Source organism: Hydra vulgaris, chromosome 14 (genome assembly GCF_038396675.1).
Source record: "Hydra vulgaris chromosome 14, alternate assembly HydraT2T_AEP".
In the NCBI taxonomy this organism is placed as follows: Eukaryota; Metazoa; Cnidaria; class Hydrozoa; order Anthoathecata; family Hydridae; genus Hydra; species Hydra vulgaris.
In genome coordinates, this window is record NC_088933.1 from 12,558,477 (window position 1) to 12,580,395 (window position 21,919).

Consider the following 21,919-nt stretch of genomic DNA (forward strand, 5'->3'; position numbering starts at 1 on the left):
CAAGAGAGACATGGCAAACAACCTGAAACAACAGCCAAGGCAGAAATCTCTCAAAAGACTTGATGCTGCCACATTCGATTGTCACAGCCCATTGTCTTCCTTCGTCACACAACGCACCGCAGAACTTTTCGATCTAATTTTGAAAAATGGAAAAGAAAAAGCTGAATCATTTTTAATGAAAGAATCTTCAGAGTGGGATATGGATTCAGCATATCTTGAAATGAAGCACAAGGTTCGTCAAATGAAAGTCGTCAACGATTGCACGGAACGAGGCATAGCACTTATAACATCCTTTAACTCAAGCGTTACGAAAGATGAAAACCAAAAGCAGTTTCTTCTTAGATTGGTTGATCTTCACCGGAAGGAATTTCCAGTTGCATCAAAGTCTACCCTGATGAAGATGACTGTTGAATGATGAAGATGATTGATTTATTATTGCCTAGTAATAGTATTTAGTATTTATTATCAATAAGAAATTGATAATAAATAATTCAGTAATATAATATAAAAAATGTAAAAATAAAAAATATTTTTTTTACTTTTTGTAACCTTATACCAAAATGTGACATAACATGGCAACCCCTAAATATCATCCGATTTGATTCAAATTTTGCCCAATAACTACTATTGTCATATAGAACAAGGGCAAGCTTGAGGACAACTAAAGTTTTGAACCTACAAATTTTGCATCACCCTAATATATATATATATATATATATATATATATATATATATATATATATATATATATATATATATATATATATATATATATATATATATACATATATATATATATATATCTTTATATACATATATATAAATATATATATATATATATACACCATCAGTAGGTTCATCAGGAAGAATCTTCCTGATTCTTCTTGATGAACCTTCATCAGGACTATTCATCAGGAGGTTCATCAGGAAGAATCAGGATCAATCATCAGTAGGTTCATCAAGAAGAATCAGGAAGATTCTTCCTGATGAACCTACTGATGGTGAAACACAGTATTGAAGAATATTAGATAAGTGTTTTTACTAATTTATTATTGCAGGTAATCGCAGTTTACCATTTGCTGGTCAACTGCGATTACCTCCGCACGGTGGGAAAACAAGAAAACGTAAGGCAAACTGTTATAACTGGAAACAGTCAAAAAGAAAGCGACTTAGGCAATCAGGAAAAAAATATATAAATATCAGAGGCAGGGTTATACAACCAAAAAGTATTAAAAATAAAAAAGATTGTGGAAATTGTTGCAAGTTTAAGTGTTCTGTGAAAATTTCAGAAGACGAGAGGAAAATATTATTTAATGGACTGTGGGGAATGTCTCAGATTGAAAAGCAACACTTTTTTAGTAAAACTACTGAAAGATTAGATAAAAAAACAACTCAGACCAATAAAGTAAGCAAATCAAGGAGAAAGTATACTTATTTTTACAATTTTTTTGTTGATAATGTCAAACATCGTGTATGTAAAGTGTTTTATTTGTCTACATTAGACATCAGCAGCAGGCAAATATCATACTATCATGAAAATAATCATACTATCATGAAAATAAGCTTGAAACTGGTATTCCTGCTCCTACAAAATGGGGGAAACATTGTAAAAAAAAAGTTCTTGAAATGACTAAACAGAGTATAGAAAACCATATTAACTTGTTTCCACGAGTTGAGTCACATTATTGTCGAAGAATTTCCGGCAAACAATACTTTGATGGTTCATTAAATTTGAAGAAACTTTATGATTTATATTTAACATATTGCACTCAATATAAAATTTTACCAGCAAAGGAATGTATGTACCGCAATATTTTTAACACCAAATTTAATATTGAATTTCAAAAGTCGAAAAAAGATCTGTGTGATACATGCTACCAATTTTGCATTCTTGAAAATGCAAATGAAGAGCAAATCCAAAAGTATAACAAGCATATTGCATCAAAAAATGAAACAAAGATCGAGAGAGATAAGGATCGAAAGTTGAACTCCCCTACCACAACCATAGTTTGTATTGATCTACAAAATGTCTTGAGCTTGCCAAAAAGTAAGGTGGGAAACTTCTTTTATAAAAGAAAGCTCAGTTGTTATAATTTAACAGGTTACTCTTCGCTTAACCAAAAAAGCATATTGTGTATTATGGCATGAAGGTATGTCTGGTCGTTCTGGTAACGATATTGCTAGTGCTGTGATATGTATGCTAAATCAAGTTTACAAGGATCTTCCTAATATTGACAAGTTTTTCTTTGGTTTGATTCTTGTGTTCCACAAAATAGAAACAGTCATATGTCAGCTGCATTGCGTGAGTTTCTTATTGATCATCCAAGTATTGAAATCATTGAACAAAAGTATTGTGAGCCAGGGCATAGCTCCATTCAGGAATGTGATAATATACATAGTCAGATTGAGAAATCATTACATTCAGCAGAAATATTCAGCCCTCCCGAGTTGGTAAAAGCAATGTTAAATGTTAACCAACGTAAACCATTTTTTGTATACCAAATGCAAAAAAAGGACATCAAAAATTTCTCAAAAATTGCTTGTCTTGTCAAAAATTGCTTGTCTTATGAACTACAAAAAGGTTCCATACTTTAATGTCAAAACACTTGTATATAGGTCTAATGCTCCTGGTCATGTGTATTTCAAGAATCGTTTTACAGATATTTATAAAGAGGCACGGCTATCTAAGCCAAAAAACACTAGAGGATCAGGAAGTAATCTTGAAGAACCATCAATTCCATTGGCATCTTGTTTTCCACATAATATTGAAATTTCTAGTGAGAAAGTAAAAGACATTGTTTCTATGTACCCATACATGCCAGCTGTAGATGTTTGTTTCTATAAAACCTTATTTCAGTAGTTTTTTTTCAACTATTCAATCCGGAAACAAATTTTATTTTAATTGTTTTATTTATATACTTTAGTTATGTTATGCAACATTCACTTTTATAAGTTGTATAAGTTGTATAAACTGTTATTAACATGTTATTTGTATTAAAAATTTTGTTTGTTTATTTTCAATAAATCTTTTTAGATAGAAATGATTTTCTTTAAATAATATAGCTCTTAATAAAAGCTGCCCATCCTTCCAGAAGCAATATCAGTTGAATTCTGACTAAGTAGCAATAAGAAAGTTAATTATATCATCCCATCCATTTAAGATTTCCAACGAAGTGCATTAGGTTTCTATATTTGCGTTTAAAGCCTAAGTTAAAAGTAATTTGTTGTAATTCATTTGCTTTTTTCAAAACGTTTAAACTGTTTTTACTAAAATATGGAGATAGCACAAAATAATATTAACGCAAAATGTATCTATCGAATTTATCTCCAAACAGGGTCGGGCCATAATAGCAGTTTGAGCAACTTACTTTTTTTTTCAAAACAAATTATTATTTTTAGTATATAGCCAAGTATTAAAAAAAGTTTTCATTAATGAAAAATATATTTCCAATTCTACTGCATTACAGTTTAAAAACTGGATTTATCTCAGTTTAAACAAATGCAGAGTTAGAACAAAATAATTCTAACCTGACGATTTGACAATGACCGTCAATGGCTTTCGTCTCCCGATTGGCGGCGGCCTCCAAAACATTCTGCCTCTATAAAAAAGTTCTGGCGACAGCAGTTAATTGGGAGGCCGAAGCCATTGAAGGCGGTCTCCAAATCATCTTGCTTCCAAAAATGTTTTGACGGCAGCCGCCAGTGACTTCCACTTCCCGATGGGAGGCAACCTCCAAAATATTCTGCCTCTATAAAAAATTTCTGGCGTCAGCAGCCTAAAAGAAGGCAAGAGCCACTGAAGGCGTCCTCCAAACCGTCTTGCCTTCAAAATAACTTATGACAACGACCGTTATTGGTTTCTACCTCCCAATTGGCGGCAGCCTCCAAAACATTCTGCCTCAATAAAAATTTCTGGCTGGCGCAGCCAATTGGAAGGCAGAAGCCACTGGAGACGGCCTCCAAATTATCTTGCCTCCAAAATATCTTCAAACGGCGGCCATCAATGGCTTCCGGCTCCCGATTGGCGGTGGCCTCCAATACAAATAATGTCTCAAAATAAAGCTTCTGAATGCGGCCATCAAACGGGAGGCGGAAGCCACTTTAGGCAATTTCCAAATCACGTTGCCTCTAAAGTATCTTCTGACGGCGGCTCCCAGTGGCTTTCGCCTCCCGATTGGCGGTAGCATCCAAAAAATTCTGCCTCTAAAACAAATTTCTAACGGCGGCCTTCAATTGGGAGGCGGAATCATCTGGAGGTGGAAGCCAGAACATTCTGTAGGCAAAAAAAGTTTTGGGAAGCGGCCGCCAATAGCTGCGGAAGAAACGTGGAGGCAAGAAGATTTCTGCCGTTTATCATGTCTGAATCAGTTTAAAATAAATCTCTTTGGCTATGAGTGGACGAAGTCATTTTTAAAACAGCATAAAAATTTGACTAGTCTAATTTAGTTCTAACAAAAAAAAGTTTAGAGCTGACGTATCTGCTGTCGACATTAAAAACTACATGGACAATTTAAAAATAGTTATTGAAGATGTTCCACCTTAATGTATATGGGTATAAGGATATTAATCTTACAGATATTCTAGGAAACAAAAGTGAGCTATGTAGGAGGAGCGCAAAATATGTGGAAAACATCTGCAATTATAGTAAAAGTGCAGTATTGTTCATGTTTCTAGAGAATGCTGAAAGAATTTTCTTGCTTCTGTATGTATTACTGTATTCTGTATCTTTTATTACATATTGTACACAAGACAATATGTAATAAAATAATAATATAATAAATAAAAAATATATGTAATAAATAAATAAAAAATATGTGGTCCACTTGGATACTAAACGGGCTAACAACTCCAAAATTGGATGGATTGGTGCTGTATGTTTTGAGGTCTGGTTCAAATCAAGTATTTGTCCAGTATAAGAAACTGAAGTGGATCAAAAGTTATCATTGGGTATAACTTATCTCCACATTTCAGTTTACATGTGGTAAAGCTAAGTTAAGATCATAATTTTTGGTTTGTTTGCTCCATCTAAATTCAACTTTGCTAACTCAACCATCGTATGATGCTTTATTTGCGGCTATGAAAAGATCATGGCGTGGAGTCTACATAAGGGCCTAAATTTTCAACCAATTCTAATGATTATTTTCTAACACTGCTAAAAGTGTTATTGTCAAGTTTGGAAATAAATCAAGTATAGGATTTGATAGCTGGGTTTAAAAGTTATGGTATTTATCCCTTGAATAAACAAAAACTGCTAGATTGCTTGCCTGAAAACCAGTCTATAGATAAAAATGTTGATGACAAAGATTTCCTTGAACAGTTAGAAAATAAAGGACAGAGTTTCTTACTAAAGATTGTTCGAAAAAAAAGAAGAAAACCCAGCTGTCTACTGGGAAGAATGTTACGCTTCAAGATGTTGAAATTGTTATTACAAAAATAATCTCCAAGTCCTCTAAATCAAAGAAAAACCGCACTACTGTTAAATTTAATTCTATATTTTTGAACTAGCATCGAGTGCTGAGATGAGTTTAACTGCAAAAAAAGACTCTGTCTTACGCATAGTCCGTGATGTCAGAGTTTTGTGATATCAAATGTAATTTTTCTAAACAATTATTTTTTTTAATTGATTTTTCTTTTTCAACAGATTTCAGGAGTGTTTTAAATTGAAAACTAGGTAAATCTTAATGCAAACATAGATGAAAAACATACATGATTTTACTTGTTAATGAAAAGCTGAGCTGTGGCTCAAGGGTACTAACCACTGAGCCACAGCTGTTAATTTTAGCTAAATGTTACATAACTGTTTATAAAAAATGCATTAAAGTATTTTGTAATATTTAATTTAAATAGTTTAACAGTGTTGAAAAAAAATAAGTAAAAAAAAAATTGAATTTTACAAAAGCATTAAACATTCTTTTGTTCATTTATTGTTATATTGTTTTCTACAGGACATTTTCTTTACCAAACTTTTGAGCAAAACATTCTCTTTTTTCACAACTAGTCTGCGCTTCTTTACACATTGTAAGCAATGCTCCCAAAACAGCGATGTTTGATGAGCTATCAAATTTAATACAAGCATCGAAGCGTCGTTCACAAATATTCCTGCATAGTAGGTTTATTGCTTGCCGTTTCCTTACCAATATAGTTTGCTCTATTTTTTGGTGAAGTTGCTGGAACACTTTTTGAACTTTTTTTTCAGTATTGAGGATCAGTTCGTTTATTTCATTAATTGAACTGTTTCCAGTAGCCTTTTCTTTATTGACTCTGTTATGTAAAGAAGATCTAGACGAAGCGTTAAGTACGAGTGTTGCACGATTTATTTGCGAAGCATCAATTACCTGCACTGGTAACAGCTTGTCTCTCATGGAAATATTCTTATGACTTTCTTTTGTGGCGAACATGTTTGAATTCAAGAAACTATTCTTCTTGGCCTTATTGATTGTTATCGTTTTTGTAAATATTGAAGCAATAAGAAGCAATAAATAAACAATCCTCATTTTTCAGTTTTATTTACTTTGCAGAATGTCCACCTTTTAATATGCATGTATGGTTAAACTTCTTTATGTGCGGAAAGTATATCTTAAGGCAAATCTGCTTTTTTATATGTTATTAACGAATTTTTCTGTTGTCATATCTTTGATTTGTATTGCAGCTATTAACATTTTGAATGGTTAAGTAAATGTTTCTTTTCTTAAGTAAGTGTTTCTTTTTCCTTTTTAATCCGTAAAATACAAAAGATTAGCAATTAATAGTAATAAGAAAAAGCAATAAGACTTAAATTTTTTACTTAAAGCTAAAATACTCTTTTGTTTTTCTCCATACTTTTGAAGTGGTGCTTGAATAACAACATATATGTTATTATAGTTAAGTATACTTTACTATAAAATACTGAATTTTGATGCTTTTAAATATTAAAAAAAACAAGTTCTCAGGAGATATAAGAAAAGATAATGGAGACAAGTTAAAACTAAGAAATGAAAATCGGTTTAAAATAATAACAGTTAATACATTCGTCTAATGAATTAAATATAATTATTATAATTAAAACTTAACTCTTGAGTCACAATTCTTCGTCTCAAGATGTTACAAGACTTGTGACTTTTCCCGTAACAATTAGTTTGAGTTGCAGTTCTTTGATGCATTTTTTTTTCAAACAAATATTATCATATAGTCCGTTAACATCCAACAATATTGCAATAACATTCATCTTTACAATATAACTAGTAACGATAAAAGGCAGTACAGCGTTTTATTTTTTTTTAATAAATAAAATCAAGAACTAACAAATGATTTGAAAACTATTAACAAACAAATAAATAAATTAATTTCTAAAGTTGCTTTAAACAAGCCAAGAATTAAACTAATACCACACATGCACACGCAACACTTTTTCAAAGAAAACAAAGCAAACCAAATTAAGCATAAACGTTGTTGACAAAGTTGTTTTTTTGGTAGAGTTTTTTTCGGGATTTCTATTAAATAATTGGTCAACTAACTTTATTTTATTTTTTGTTTCCATAAATATATTTTGTTTCAATATAACTACTATACTGCAGACTAAAATTTATTACATCACTTTATTATTGTACCATTAAATTAACATGTTGCATTATTTTTCAAAAAGCCTGTTTCTTGCAAATTGTTATCCTTGGGTATGGCGGGGAGGGGTTATTATACTCCTTACCCTCTTCCCCCGTAAATAATTAATCATCAAAACCCAATGGTATTGACATAAATAGTGTACCAAATAAACCCAATTACGTTTGCATATAATATAAACGTATAATTTTCCAATAATTTTATCAGGCCATATTTTTAATTATGAAGAATAATAATTTTAAAGGATTTTTGAAGTTTTTTTAAATAAATTTTATTCATTATTCTTTGTAAGTAGTAATTTATATATAATTTTATCTAAAATATTTTTTTAATATTTTTTCAACTTAATTTATATTCATTAAAAAATTTTAAATTACATAGACTAATCTCATAGGGTTCAAAAATTGTGACTATATAAGGTTTGCACCCTTCTTAAATTTAGGGGTTTACAAATTTTATAAGATCATTATTTTTGAACGCTCAGAGATAATTGTATAAAATTTTATACTTGATAATAAATATAAACAAGTTGAAAAAATTTTAAAAAATATTTTATTAACTTGTTGTTCTCATGCTGGGGGCACATGTGGCCGAAATGTTCGGGCTTTTTGGTTCCCAGGCTCCAATCATTGCAACCCCAACGTCAAGCACCCTCATTTCACACAAGCATAAACATATAAGTATTTGGAGTTTGCTCCATGTCTGGAAGTTAGCATGAGAACAACAAGTTAATAAAATATTTTTTAAAATTTTTTCAACTTGTTTATATTTATTATCTCAAAAAACAAAAAAACTTGATCCGCTCTTAATATATATATATATATATATATATATATATATATATATATATATATATATATATATATATATATATATATATATATATATATATATATATATATATATATATATATATATATATGCCACTTGTTTTTTTTTTGACGAAAAGTTTGATGTTGAAAATATTTTACAACGTCAAACTTTTCTGTAATTCATTTTGTTTATAAACAATGAAATATATTTTTAAAAAAAATTATAATAATTTAGTAATTAAAAAAATCGAAAATATATCCTAATTTTTCAAAATCAAATCAATTCAATATGACACAGATAAAATAAACACAATTGCTTAATCTATTTTTGACGTCATAACAATTGCCTTGTCAATATTGACATAATATAATTCCACTAGTTCCACATAGCATAATTCCACTAGTTTATTTTGTTAAAGTGTCTAAATTATTTAACTTCATAAAACGGTTTTTTAAGTTTTTTTATGAAAAGTTATGAAAAATAATTATATGTATATATATATATATATATATATATATATATATATATATATATATATATGTATGTATATATATATATATATATATATATATATATATATATATATATATATATATATATATATATATATATATATATGTATTATATATATATATATATATATATATATATATATATATATATATATATATATATATATATATATATATATATATATATAAACACAACGTTTTTTTTTTGTTTGTTTTATTATTTATGTTTTATATTATATATTTAAGATTCTTTTATTTTTCACCTATGAAGAAACACCATTTTATCATATTATTACGATGATGTTGCTGAACTTTGTTGGTTCCAAATCTGTTTAACACCATTTTACCAGCGTTATTTACCATTTTATTATTCTAATAATACCCCGTTCATACTGACGATAAAACACGTTTTAATTGTCGTATTTTAAACGCGTTTTACATTTTACTATTCTCATCAAATTTAAAATTGGTTTTAATTAAAACACGCAACGTTAAAAGTTGTTTTAATAAAACAACGTCGCGAGGTTGTTTTAATTGCGTTTTATTACCCTGAACTGTTTTTAAATGGCGGAGGAAAAAGCTGTTGCTGAAGAAAAAGTTAAATCTAGAAAGAGAGCTAGACATTGGGATGATGAGGAAACAAAAATACTAATTAGTAAATGGTCAGAAGATAATATCCAAGAAAAGTTGAAGTCATGCACAAGGTTTTGTTTTGTTTTTTTCAGTTAAGTTGGATCAAATTGAAATAACTTGTTAAATAAAATCAAACCACTCGTTACTAAATAGTTTAAATAAATCACAAATAGACAAGAAGTGATTACGAATTACATTAATATTGAATAAACAAGGAAATGAATGTTTATAAATTGTACTTTTTACAACAAGATATTTATTTCTCTTTGATAGTTAGCACAATATATATATATATATTATATATATATATATATATATATATATATATATATATATATATATATATATATAACTTCATATTTTTTGGATTTTAGAAAAGGAAAAATTTGGGAGGAAATTTTGCTATTCTTGCAAGCTTCTGGATATGAAGACAGAGATAAAGAGATGTGTAAAACAAGAATTCACACATTGACAAGTGCATATCGCAATTATATTGATAATAAACGAAATACAAGTGGGACTGGTCCTTCCAAAAAACCATCCTGCTTTGATGAAATTGATAAGGTTCTTAGTGACAAACCAACCACATTACCAACTTTTTTGAAAAGTTCCTCAGGCATGAATGTTATTATTGAAAAAACTGCAGAAGTGAATAATTTTAATAATTGTGTTAATGAGTTAGTAAACTGTGAACATATAGACATTGAAACTACTCCGTCAAGTTCTAAATCTGAAGAGTTGGTAAAAAAAGATAATAGTTTTTACTTTAAAAAATCCAAAAAGAAAAAATCAAGAAGTGAGGTAATGTTTGAACAATTAAATGCCACTGTTAATAAATTTATGACCTCTCAGGCTGATATTGATCATAAAATTTTAGAAAGTATTTTAGAAAACCACAAACAAGAAGAATCATGTGTTATATTAAAAGTTCGTCAAGTTGAAGATTTATATTTTATTGAAATAGAACTTTCATTGGCAGATTTGACACTAGAAAAACTTACTTGCACAATAAAAGAGGAATTTTCAGTTCAAGATAATGCATCTTTATTGATTACCAAGTTACCAAATGTACTTATCCGAAATGATAAGGATGTTAAACGTCTTAAAAGTGGGACTGAGATAGAGTTTTTAATTATGATTAAAAAAATGTGAAGCAATTTCTTTGTTTTGTTATTTTTTTCTCAAAATAAAATAAACCATGCCTTTTACAACATTGTTTGAAAAAAATCATTTACAACTAAACAGTTGTAAAATAATGTTTTTTTATGGAATTTCTAATAAACTCAGCTTTATTGTCAAGTTCAATGCAACTGTGGTTTAATATAGGGTTTACTAAGTCAATTTCTGTTTGTTCAATCCATTCATTTAAATACTTTTGCTTTGTCAAAGTACAGAAGTTATGTAGTATACAACATGTTGCAACAATATTGACTGTGTGTTCAACTGTTGTATCTAATCTCTTTAAAAGACATTGAAATCGACCTTTTAATCTTCCAAATCCATTCTCCACCACCACACGACATTTACTAAGAGAAACGTTAAACTTTGCTTCTTCTATACTAAGATTTCCACGATCTGAGTAAGGTTTCATAAGCCAATTTTTAAGGGGATATGCTGAATCACCAAGGATAAGAGGACCAATTTCAATATTATCAATTATTTTAGATAAGTTTGTAGGTAAAAAGGTTCTAGCCAGACACTCTTTATATAAGGGAGAATTTTTAAAAACCCTTGAATCGTGTGATTTGCCAGTCCACCCTACAAAAATATCTCTAAATAAATACTTGCTGTCTACCAATCCCTGTAAAATAATGGAGTGATATTCTTTTCTGTTTATATAGTCCTCTGAATTTTTATGAGGAGCCTTTATTCTTATGTGACATCCATCAACTGCTCCAACTACTTGTGGAAAACCATATAATTTTTCAAAACTTACTATAATCTCCATTGTTTCTTCCCTTGAGGGTAAGGAAATGTATTTCTTCATTAAGTTATCAACAAAATGTTTACAAATTCTGTGAACTATTGTACAAACAGTTGATTTTCCTAAGCCAAATAAATTGGCTATTGTTCGGTAATCTGCAGATCCACTTAAAAAGTAAAGTGTCACAGCTAACTTCATTTCTAAAGGCAAAGATTTACGAAAGTTAGTGCCTTGTATAGGCATAAAAGGTGAAACTTCCTTGCACAGATAATTAAAGGCTGCTTTAGACATTCTTATGTTTTTTATCCAATCATCTTCGTTCCAACAGTTTACCATTGTTTCGTACCAAAAGCTTTGACTGCGAGGTTTAGTCCAAATTTTTCTGTAAACCGCAAAATTATAAGCAGTAATACAGTTTATCAGTATGTGCTGCAATTGCAGTCTTCTTTTTTTCCTTGATATGTACAATAATACTCGTAACTTCGAGATCAAGTTTTTCTTTGAGAGCGCCATTTTCGAACGTTAATATAAATACTAAAGAACGTTCAATCTGAACGCAAGAAAACTGAAAACATGTTTATTATAAAACTATGTTTACATTAAAACATGTTTATTTAAAACAGAATTTAGTGTGAACTGGGTATAAGCAAGGAGAAAAATTTTCTTAACATTTAAACATAAAACAACCAATGTTTGATACCTTTAGTTTGTAAATATTCAATGCTTTCCTTTCTTAACCGAAATGTTATTGATTTTACAAGTTGTCAAGAAAGACTCTTAGATTTGGCTATTCTTTCCATTGAATGTCAACTTAAATGTCATCTTAACTAATTAATTTTTACTTTTACACATTACCCTAATGAAAGTAGTATACCACTTTAGCTACTACTCTCCTATAATGAGATTGTTCTACTACTTATATGACTGTATATAATACTTATATTTAGAAGAATGAACCTTGACTCTTTGAAGAAAGAAAGTTAAATGTCATATTTAAAAGTGTGTGTCGGGAATAAGAACACAAATTTATTGAAACTCTATTAGCAATCACAGTATCAATCACAGTTGTCTAAAATGGAGTCATAATTATTTGGAAATGACCCGAAAAATCTATTGGAGATGTATTTCTATTGGTACCGGGGAACATTTTAAAGCAAAAATTTTAATTACGTTGGCAGGAGAAAGTTGTATAATAAAATATTTGTCTAAATACCGTAAAACAGTGTGACTTTGATAGTAAAGGTGACTTTGATAATTTTGCCAGTTAGTTATAAAAGTATCGGCCTTAAAATGTAATTGCAAAATAAACAACTAATACTATTTTTTTTTCTATTATATAATTGTATACTGCGTATATTTTTGAAATTATTATGATTGTGAAGTAGCTCATACTCGTGCAAATGTTTTGGGATTAACTTGACCTAAACAACAAAAATAATGACTTTTAAATGTCACCGAAAAATGCCCAAAATCTTAGGATTTTCATTTTTTGGGATAAGTTGCTTTTTAAAAATCCATATTTAAATGTTTAAGTGCTACATTCCAGTTATAATACTACTGGAATATACCACTCGTCAGTTATTTTCATCAGTTATATACTCTTCACTATATCAGATACAGGCTGCAAAGAAAAAAAACGTTGACAAAATGCGCTAAGTGTATCAGATTTGCTACCAGCAGACAGAACATTACTATATAGTATTTCAAACATTGCTTTTTATATTATACACATATATATTATAACATCCTATATTGCTATTTTTAGCATATTAACATTAAATTGTTTTTTGTTTTTTTTTGTCCATTTTGTGGATATAATCGATAATGATATTGTTTTCTAAATTGATAATTTTACCAATAATGTGTCATAAATTTGCTTGTATATTGTGTCCTAATTGAGTAAAACTTCAAAAAAAATTGTTAATGACACTTGTGAAGAGAGTTAAATTAATAAGCCATAAGGAATTAATAGGTTATCGAAGTTACAACAAACTAGAGATTGATAACTTTTTATACTTAAAAAAAAAACTAGTACGACCATATAAGAAAAAAAAAACTAATGAAATCCTATAAAGGAAAGGTATAATGTAATAATGGAAAAAAAAATCAGAGAAAAATGTTATAACAAAAAGCATTATTGCAAAAATGCTCAAAACTATCAAAATCCGTTTTACGGTAATACCGTTTTACGGTAATACCAAAATCCGTTTTACGGTAATACCAAAATCCGTTTTACGGTAATACCAAAACTATCAAAATACCGTTTTACGGTAACAAAATCTTTTGAAAAAATTGCGCTAATTGGAGCGCTTGGCAGTAAAAGTGCATTTTCGAAATGCGTCTTCACTGCCAAGACTCAATACAAACAACCTTTTTTAAGTTTTAAAAGTTGCAATTATAAAAAATCAACTTCTCTAAGGGTTAAATCAAAATTAGATTTTAATGAAGAGTTTTTACATTTAATCTAATACTACTAAAAAATCAATAAACATCGCATTCTTTAACACAGAACATTTAAAAAAACGGTGTTATATTTGTAAGTATATAAACTGAATAAAAAGATTGCTAAATCAATTCAGTTTGAAACTATAAGTAAATAATTTAGCAAGTAGTATAAAGTCCCGATTCTGGACCAAAAAAAAAAGCTTCATCATAACCTTAATCTATATATAAATTATGGTTACATCACAACCATAATTTTTAAGCTAAAATAAAAAATATATACAAAAAAAAAAAAAAAAATTATGGTTGTTATACAGCCATAATCTATTAATATATTATGGTTACATCACAACCTTAATTTCTGAGCCAAAATAAAAAAAATATATAAAAAATATAAAAATAAAATTATGGTTGTATCATAACCATAAATTCTAAGCTAAATTATGTTTGTTATACAAACATAATTTCTAAGCCAAATAAAAATAAAAATTACATCTGAACAAATTTTTCATGCGTAATAGTAAAATTATCCTATTAAAGCATAAAAACTGCCAGATTTTCCAATTTAATCATTCCCAGAGTTTAAATAAAATAGTAGTCGTAGAATCAACTATTTCTTTTGAATAATACAATAGTCCAGCTGATGTATTATTAAATGAGGTAATATTAGCACCGTTCCATAAAGAAAGATAAAAATCTTCTAAATCAGATGAGCAGTAAAAATATTTACTATCAACATCATATCCAGGAAATACTGTATAATTATTATAGTTATAATAATTATACAGTACAAATATTATGTAACCAACAGAGTTAGCATTTACAGGAGAATTGAGTGTGCCATACATGCGTACTCTTGATTCCCACCAATCTCCAGATACGCCAACAACATGAAATCTAGCATATTTTAAATAAATACCATTACCGCTGTCTGTAGTGTTCAATAACATATATTTTCTACCATAAGTTGTATTCAAATATCTAAATGTTGATGAGTATAATTTAAGAGATAAAATTGATTGTGGTAGTGATGAACTTATTGTAATAAAAGGCTGTAACCAATATTTTAGTCTATTACCTGTTTTATTAAGCAATTGAATTGCTAGATTGGTTTTAAATGGTAAATCAAGTGTAAAGTATGCATTATTAGTAAACGCATAACAATCTTGTAAAGATTTTACATAAAATGGTCCAACAAAGTAGAGCAAACAAAAAAGCAGCGGTTAGACCTATATTATTTATTCCGTTAATATTTGTAAAAGAAGAAGAAGAATATCCTATGCAAAGTGTATTATCTGCGTATATTTTAATAAATATGTTACACTTCCAGTAGTAATTGTTCCTGTAATTGCTAACCATAATCTTCTGAGAATACCAGGACCAGTAGGTTAATTAAAAGATACTGTTCCTTCAGTACCTGTATGTGGTGCAAGAGTCTGTGATTTTACTCCAAAGCAAGTTAAACTTGAATTTTGTATAATTAGGATTACATATTATTTTATCAACATAATTTTTTGTAGCAGTGTCATTTGAGTTAGTAGGTTCTGGTACATTTATTAATTTGTATGTATTTATGTTAGTATTACCAGTTGCATTATTTTTTCCATCTCTCCTAATAAACAAATTACTAGCTTGAGATGATGTTAAACCATTAGCTACTTAATTTGTAGTTGAACTATTGTTGCTTCCCAATTTATCAACAGCCATTTTTATATATATAAAAAATTTTTAAAAAGCAAATTACCGTAGATTATTAATAATATTGTGAAAATCATATCCTTCATCTAGTTTTTGTAAAACGCAAAGATACAAGTGTCTACAGAATTAGGTACTTCCAAACTGAACTCTTTCACTATTATATTAAACGGGATTTTTTAAATAATTAACAATTTCTTCTGGTGGTGGCTGAGTATAAAACTTAGTTTTTTATCTTCATCTTTGTACCAACAATTCCAATGAAATCCTTTTGTACTTAAATCTCTTGTATTTAATATTCCTCGTTCTTTTTTTTTTTGTTTATTTTTAGGTAGTTCATCTCTTACAAATACACCTATAAAATGTTTTATTTTTAGTTTTTTTGCTGCTTTGATTAATTGAAAATTTGTTAGTGGCTCATGTGGTAAAATTGTTCCTTCAACATTGATAAGTTTATGATAGTTGTTATTAATCTTTTCCATTTTTAATATTAAATTATTGTTTTTTTTCTTATAGTTTGTAGTGCCTACTAACGTGTTTGCCAAATCTTTTCCATTTTTGTTCTTTTAGTTTGTAGTGCCCATATGCTAATGTGTGTATGCCATCTTCTGAAATAACTCTTTTATCGTCTTCTGCGCCTAATGTTATTTTATTGACTGCTGTGTAAGTTTCATGTAAATGGGATTATTACATTCATTTTCCTAACATAATTCCTCTTACTTAATAAACAATCTTTGTAATCTTTACGTGTTATATATTCTTTAACAACATTTTTCTTTACTTCCTTACATTTTTTGTTATCTTTTCCATGTACTTTGTAAGAATACAACTTTGATCTGAGTCCCATAAATTTTTCAATTTGTGCTCCTGCCGATTCATCTTTAAACATGCCTATAACTTTCTTATAACCACTAAATTTAAAACCTACATCATTAATTGCTGGGTGCTTTGGGTCAAATTCACTTGTATCAAATTTGCTTTCAATATCACTAGAAATATCTGCTTAAAAATCTTCTGTTATTATTTTGCATCCTAAAGAATCTTTATCTGTGAATAATAGTTTAGTTCAATCAGACTATTTATTTTTTATGTAATCATAGTGAAATTCATGCATTAGTGTTTTGCTTTAATCTAATATACACCTACCTAAGTAAATTGGTTTGTTAAAAGTAATTATGTTCTTTTCTTATGCATTGCTATTAAGTTTTCATCAAACATTGTTCTACTTTCATAGTTGGGTTTAGATGCTAATTTAACAGCATCATCTCTGTTTGTTACTAATCTAATATCAACTCTGTTTTCATTATTCTCCATTGTTTTTCCAAATACTGAATTATTCATTAGTTTAAAAAAGTCTTTTTCAAAATCATGAGTTGCACTAGTACTTATGTTTGTATTTAGTTCAATGCATTCACTTAACCATGCTCTTTTTTGAAACTTTATACCTCTATGAATTTTTGTAATCTTTAATCCTAATCTTTCACGTAATTTAAGATTTTCATTATGAAGTATATAATTTTTCTAATAATTTAAGTTAGATATTAATTTTTCAACATTATCAACAGTTATTCTTTTAGGTGCCAGTGGATAATCATTATGACCATCATGTAGATTTTCAGGGTAATCTAAATCAACTTCTAGTACACAAGAAATTGATTTCCAGTTTGTTAACTCGTTGTCATCCATCCATTTAAAACCATGTGTTGGAAGTGGTTTACTCATTGCCCACCCATATAAATTATTAGCATCTAGATACTGTATATAAGTTGATTGTTTGCCTTGGTCATGCACATCACGCATGTACTTATTATTAGAAGCTCCTAATCTATTAAATATCATACTAATTTTACCTCTTATTCCTTGCTTTATCATTAATATCATATTATACTCACTCAGCAAATCTAATTTTATTTTTGTTTTCTTTAATGCTGCATCCCAAGCTAATCTTGGTGATGTATAATATCGAGCAGGATCTAATTTATTGCAATTAATACAAACATCTTTAAAATTATCAAATACTTCAGTTAGTAAAATCACATCTGAAAATTTTTACAAATCATGGTAATCTCTAGATGTTTTATATTTATACTCATTCCATACAATTTGTGCATGTGGGTAATCATCATCACTTATATCTTCATCATTTAATTTTAAAAAGAACGATTCTTGTGGTGGTAATTGAGTTTCAGACAATTTATTATTAGAATTAACCCAATCAGTGCTTTATTTTATAATTCCAATTACAAACATTAAGAGCAGCACCTCTAAATTTTCCAGGAATATGGCAGTGGTCACGTACACTATCATTTTCAAGATCTTTTCCTCAAATGTGATATGATATAGCAGCATTAAAATCATCATTGTTTTCAGGAGTAAGTATCATCCTTTTTGAAAATTTAATCGTGTCAAAAATTTTTCTAATATTTTTATTTAAGCTGTCAACAAATTTGTGTGCAACATTATCTGTTTCATTACTTGCAGTAAATGTGACTGGACTGCTTTGACAAATACTTTCGTCAAAACATTTATTATAATAACAGAGTGAACATGAAATATTTCTTTAATATTGCTTAATATAGGAATCATTCCGATTGGGTGTACAAGTATTTATTGGGTTGATAAAACTTTCAAAGTCGGCACATACTACAAACGGTACTCTCATAGATCTATTTTGATTATTGTATTGCATTGTTGAATTTGATTTTAGAAGTTCAATACCTACTGAATTATGTGTGTCACAATACAATTTATGATTAGATAAAGATTCTTCAGTATTAAATCTTAATAAGCAATTTCTGCAATAGTGCATAGTACATTAATTCTTAGATGTTTGTGAAGAAAGAAATCTAGTTGAACTTTTTATTAAACAATAATGATTAGTAGCACCATTTGAGATTAATAGTAAATCTATTAAATGTTAATGATTATTATTTTTCGACACAAGTAAAATATACTTCTGAATCTTCATGCCCAAATACATTGATACTGATATCTGCATTATTTTTCTCAAATTGTGTAGTTTGGTTTAATGATTAATAATAAAAATTCTATTTTTTCCCAACTTTATTTTTTCAGCTTTATTTTTTCAGTTTGTTATCTCCTCTTTCAGAATGCTTATCTGTTGCATTTAATGCTCATGCGATACACCACTTAAAACACTCACTATCTTCATTTTTTATATTAACTATTGCCTTTTTAGTTGCAAATTTTTATCAAGTGGAATATATGATTTAGCTTTAATAGAATTATACTCAATAATGTTTATATCCATCTTTTTAATAGAAACAAACCTCCAACCTGACCCCACCTGTTGAAATGATGATAAATTTTCTAGAATTCTCAGCTTTGATATTTCATATAATTCATTCAAATCTGTTGATTCTAATACAACTCGATTCTTTGCTGCAAATGCAGCAGTTGTGATTTTAGTTTCTCCTGTATTAATATCAGTACGCTCCATTTCACAAGAAAAAACCATATAAACCTTTGATTTTGTATTTTCATATAGTATTTTAATAGCACTATTTTTTAAAAGATTCGTAAATGATAAAGCATTATAACCTTTTTCACCTGTAGCTATAAATTATTTTTTAACATTCTTAATAGATGATTGTGTTAATTTAAATTCTATTTGTTTTCCAAGTTTATTGTGCAACTTTACAACTTTAGATTTTATTGCCTCAATCTTTTTATCAGATGTTCTTTTAATTGTATCAGTAACAGACGTAATTTAATCTGCAATGGAATTATATATATTGCTTGATTCTTTTTGAAATATTACTGTATTAGTTGCAATAAAAAGTGTAGGGCCTAAAATTGTTGAAGATGCTATATCCGGAATCGGCTCGGCTAATATATTCAGTGATATCTGTTCAACCGATTGAGTACCGATCTAATAATCTTTAGAGATCATTTTTTCGCATTCTATATTGCTCTTTAGCGATTTGTCTCAATTCTTTGAGATTTTTATTTTCCATATTTTATATGACAAGATTTTTTGTTTATTAATTTTATTCTCTTTATATTATTTTCATTTTTTTATTTTCTTTACATATATTTAAAACAAATCTTTACAAAATAAATGTAAAGATTTTGATATCATCTCTGGGGCTGTTATTTTTTCGTTTGTTTTTTCAGAATTAAATTTCTCAATTTTAACACCATTATCAAACTTTTCATCACGTAATTCAAAATATCTCCATCCATGCTTAGTTCCGCGCATAGCACTATATAATGATGGATATATTGTAATTTCTCCTGTTTCCGTGTTAGTTAATTTAATAGACACTGATTTATTTCTAATTGATTTTAATCTTTCATATTTTGGATCTGTAATTTTTTCTGGTGTTTCACGATTTTTTCTAGGTCTCCCAACTGGTCTTTTATCATTTACTTTTTTTACTGGATGTATTCTAGTTCTACCAACTGATCTTTTCTCATTTACTTCTTTCACTTCAGTCATAATAGATTCTTTATTTAACAACTCATCATCCATAGCAATTATAAGCAATGCAGCGAGATTTTCAGATATTTTCAAACATTATTTTCTTTTAATAGATTTTTTAAATTTTTTTTTGTATATTTCATATTCATTTTATTATATATAGAAAAAAAAATTTAATTAATTTTTAAAAAACTTTTAATAAACAATATTTACTTTATTTCCGTTTGATTGAAATTGCAACAATCTATCAAATATTACTACAGCAAATGCTTCAGGATCTGCTGGAACAGCTGTATTAAACGTTGCTTTAATTTGTACATCTACTACTGATGATTTATCTTTTTGATTTATTAACATCAAAAATCATAAGGGGGTATAAATCTTTGTAGTCAGATCGAGTTATGTTGCTTTGTGTGATCAATTCATTCATTCCATAAAACACACCTCCGCGCGCGAAAAGTTACTGGAAGTGTCACTTTTGATTCAATAGTCTTATAAATATTAATCCTTGCTACATCTGATGGGATCACATGTGGCACAAACAATGATATTTTATCAAGATTAACTTTTCCTGCAGCTGCAGCAGCAAGTCTAAAAATTGCATCATCATGACTTTTTCTTACAAGAGTTAGTGTATGTTTAAATCCATAAATAACTTTTTTTTAATCATCACAGAATCCAAAAATGTATCTTAAAGGTATGGTGAATGACAATGTTCCTTTTGTAATTGGTTTCTGAATTATGTAGACTTGTCTTTCTGCAAACCCGGGATTATCAGCAAGTACTGGTGTTGTTGCAAAATCTTTGTACCACAATTGATTTAATCCTTGTGCTAATTGAAAGTCGTTTGATATTTGAGCATTCCTAACATTGTAGTTGCTTGACCGGGATGATAAACAGCTTTTACTTCTTGGTTTGATAATTGATATGTTTTTTGACTAAATAAATGCATAGTACCATTATTTGTAAGTGATACTGCATCTGCATTAGCATAAGCTGTTCCATCAGCTTGAAGAAGTCTTGCTTCAAACAATAGAAAAAGCCTAAGATGGAAGTGTGAACAAATCTTGTTGGTCAACGTTGATTCTTATTTCTGCAGAACTATTTAGGTTTGTACGAGGCACTGGCTCATATTCATGGAGTTCAAATCTTTCAACTCCTTCATTAAAAGTTGGGATTTTTGTAAAGTTTAATACTTCAGAAGTTGTTATTTTGTTTTTTTATATACAATATAAAAAAAAAATTTTTGTCAACTAATAATTGTAAAAAAAACTAACGCAAATCTAAGACCGCGTCTGTTTTTTATTAGATCTTCCATTCTTATAGCATTTTCATTTGAGATTTTTTTCTGTTGATTTTTTATTGCATCCCCCATCATTAATTTATTTATATTTGTTGTTACCTCATCAGTTCCATTATTTATCAAATTTAAAATTATTTCTTCAATTTTTTTATTAATAGCAGTATGTGGTTGTGAAACTAATTTTGAAGATGCTTTATCAATTAATTGTTTTCCTTTTTCAACTACAACATCTCTTGCAGCTTTTATTGCTGATGTTGAAAGTTCTTTTCATGTTGATTTTGCAGCTTTAAAACTGCAATTAATGCATTTTTTTCCTAATTCGCTAGCAGTCAACCTATTCAACATAGCTGATGATACTCTTGTTGCTTTTATTTATTTTTTAAGTCGTTTAAAAATTTCTTTAAACGACGCTGCTGCTCGCTTAAACAAAATTTTTATTTTGTCAAATATAGCACTTCCTCCAACAACGTGTTTCACCACATACCTCCTATTATGAACAATTAGCATTTTTCTAAGTACTATATTTTTTTTTTCGTAAGCGAGTAAAATGATGCGGA

The 21,919-nt window shown here is 28.5% G+C and overlaps 2 protein-coding genes across 2 annotated transcripts; one reads left to right on the forward strand and one right to left on the reverse strand.

Annotated features, from left to right (window-relative positions):
* Positions 1-9,169: 9,169 nt before the first annotated feature.
* Positions 9,170-10,711, forward strand: LOC136090698 (uncharacterized). The gene is made up of 2 exons (XM_065817539.1): positions 9,170-9,625; positions 9,929-10,711. Exons 1-2 carry the CDS (start codon positions 9,486-9,488, stop codon positions 10,704-10,706), a joined length of 918 nt encoding a protein of 305 aa, XP_065673611.1. The 5' UTR covers positions 9,170-9,485; the 3' UTR covers positions 10,707-10,711.
* Positions 10,712-10,791: 80 nt separating this feature from the next.
* Positions 10,792-11,814, reverse strand: LOC136090926 (uncharacterized). Its single transcript, XM_065817903.1, has one exon. It carries the CDS (start codon positions 11,812-11,814, stop codon positions 10,792-10,794), a length of 1,023 nt encoding a protein of 340 aa, XP_065673975.1.
* Positions 11,815-21,919: the final 10,105 nt, after the last annotated feature.

What these genes read in the sequence shown, in the direction of transcription:
- LOC136090698 (XM_065817539.1), top strand. Translation starts at nt 9,486, where the DNA reads ATGGCGGAGGAAAAAGCTGTTGCTGAAGAAAAAGTTAAATCTAGAAAG. An exon ending in AAGTTGAAGTCATGCACAAG is followed by an intron (nt 9,626 to 9,928) that starts GTTTTGTTTTGT and finishes TTTGGATTTTAG; the next exon opens with AAAAGGAAAAATTTGGGAGG.
- LOC136090926 (XM_065817903.1), bottom strand. Translation starts at nt 11,814, where the DNA reads ATGGTAAACTGTTGGAACGAAGATGATTGGATAAAAAACATAAGAATG.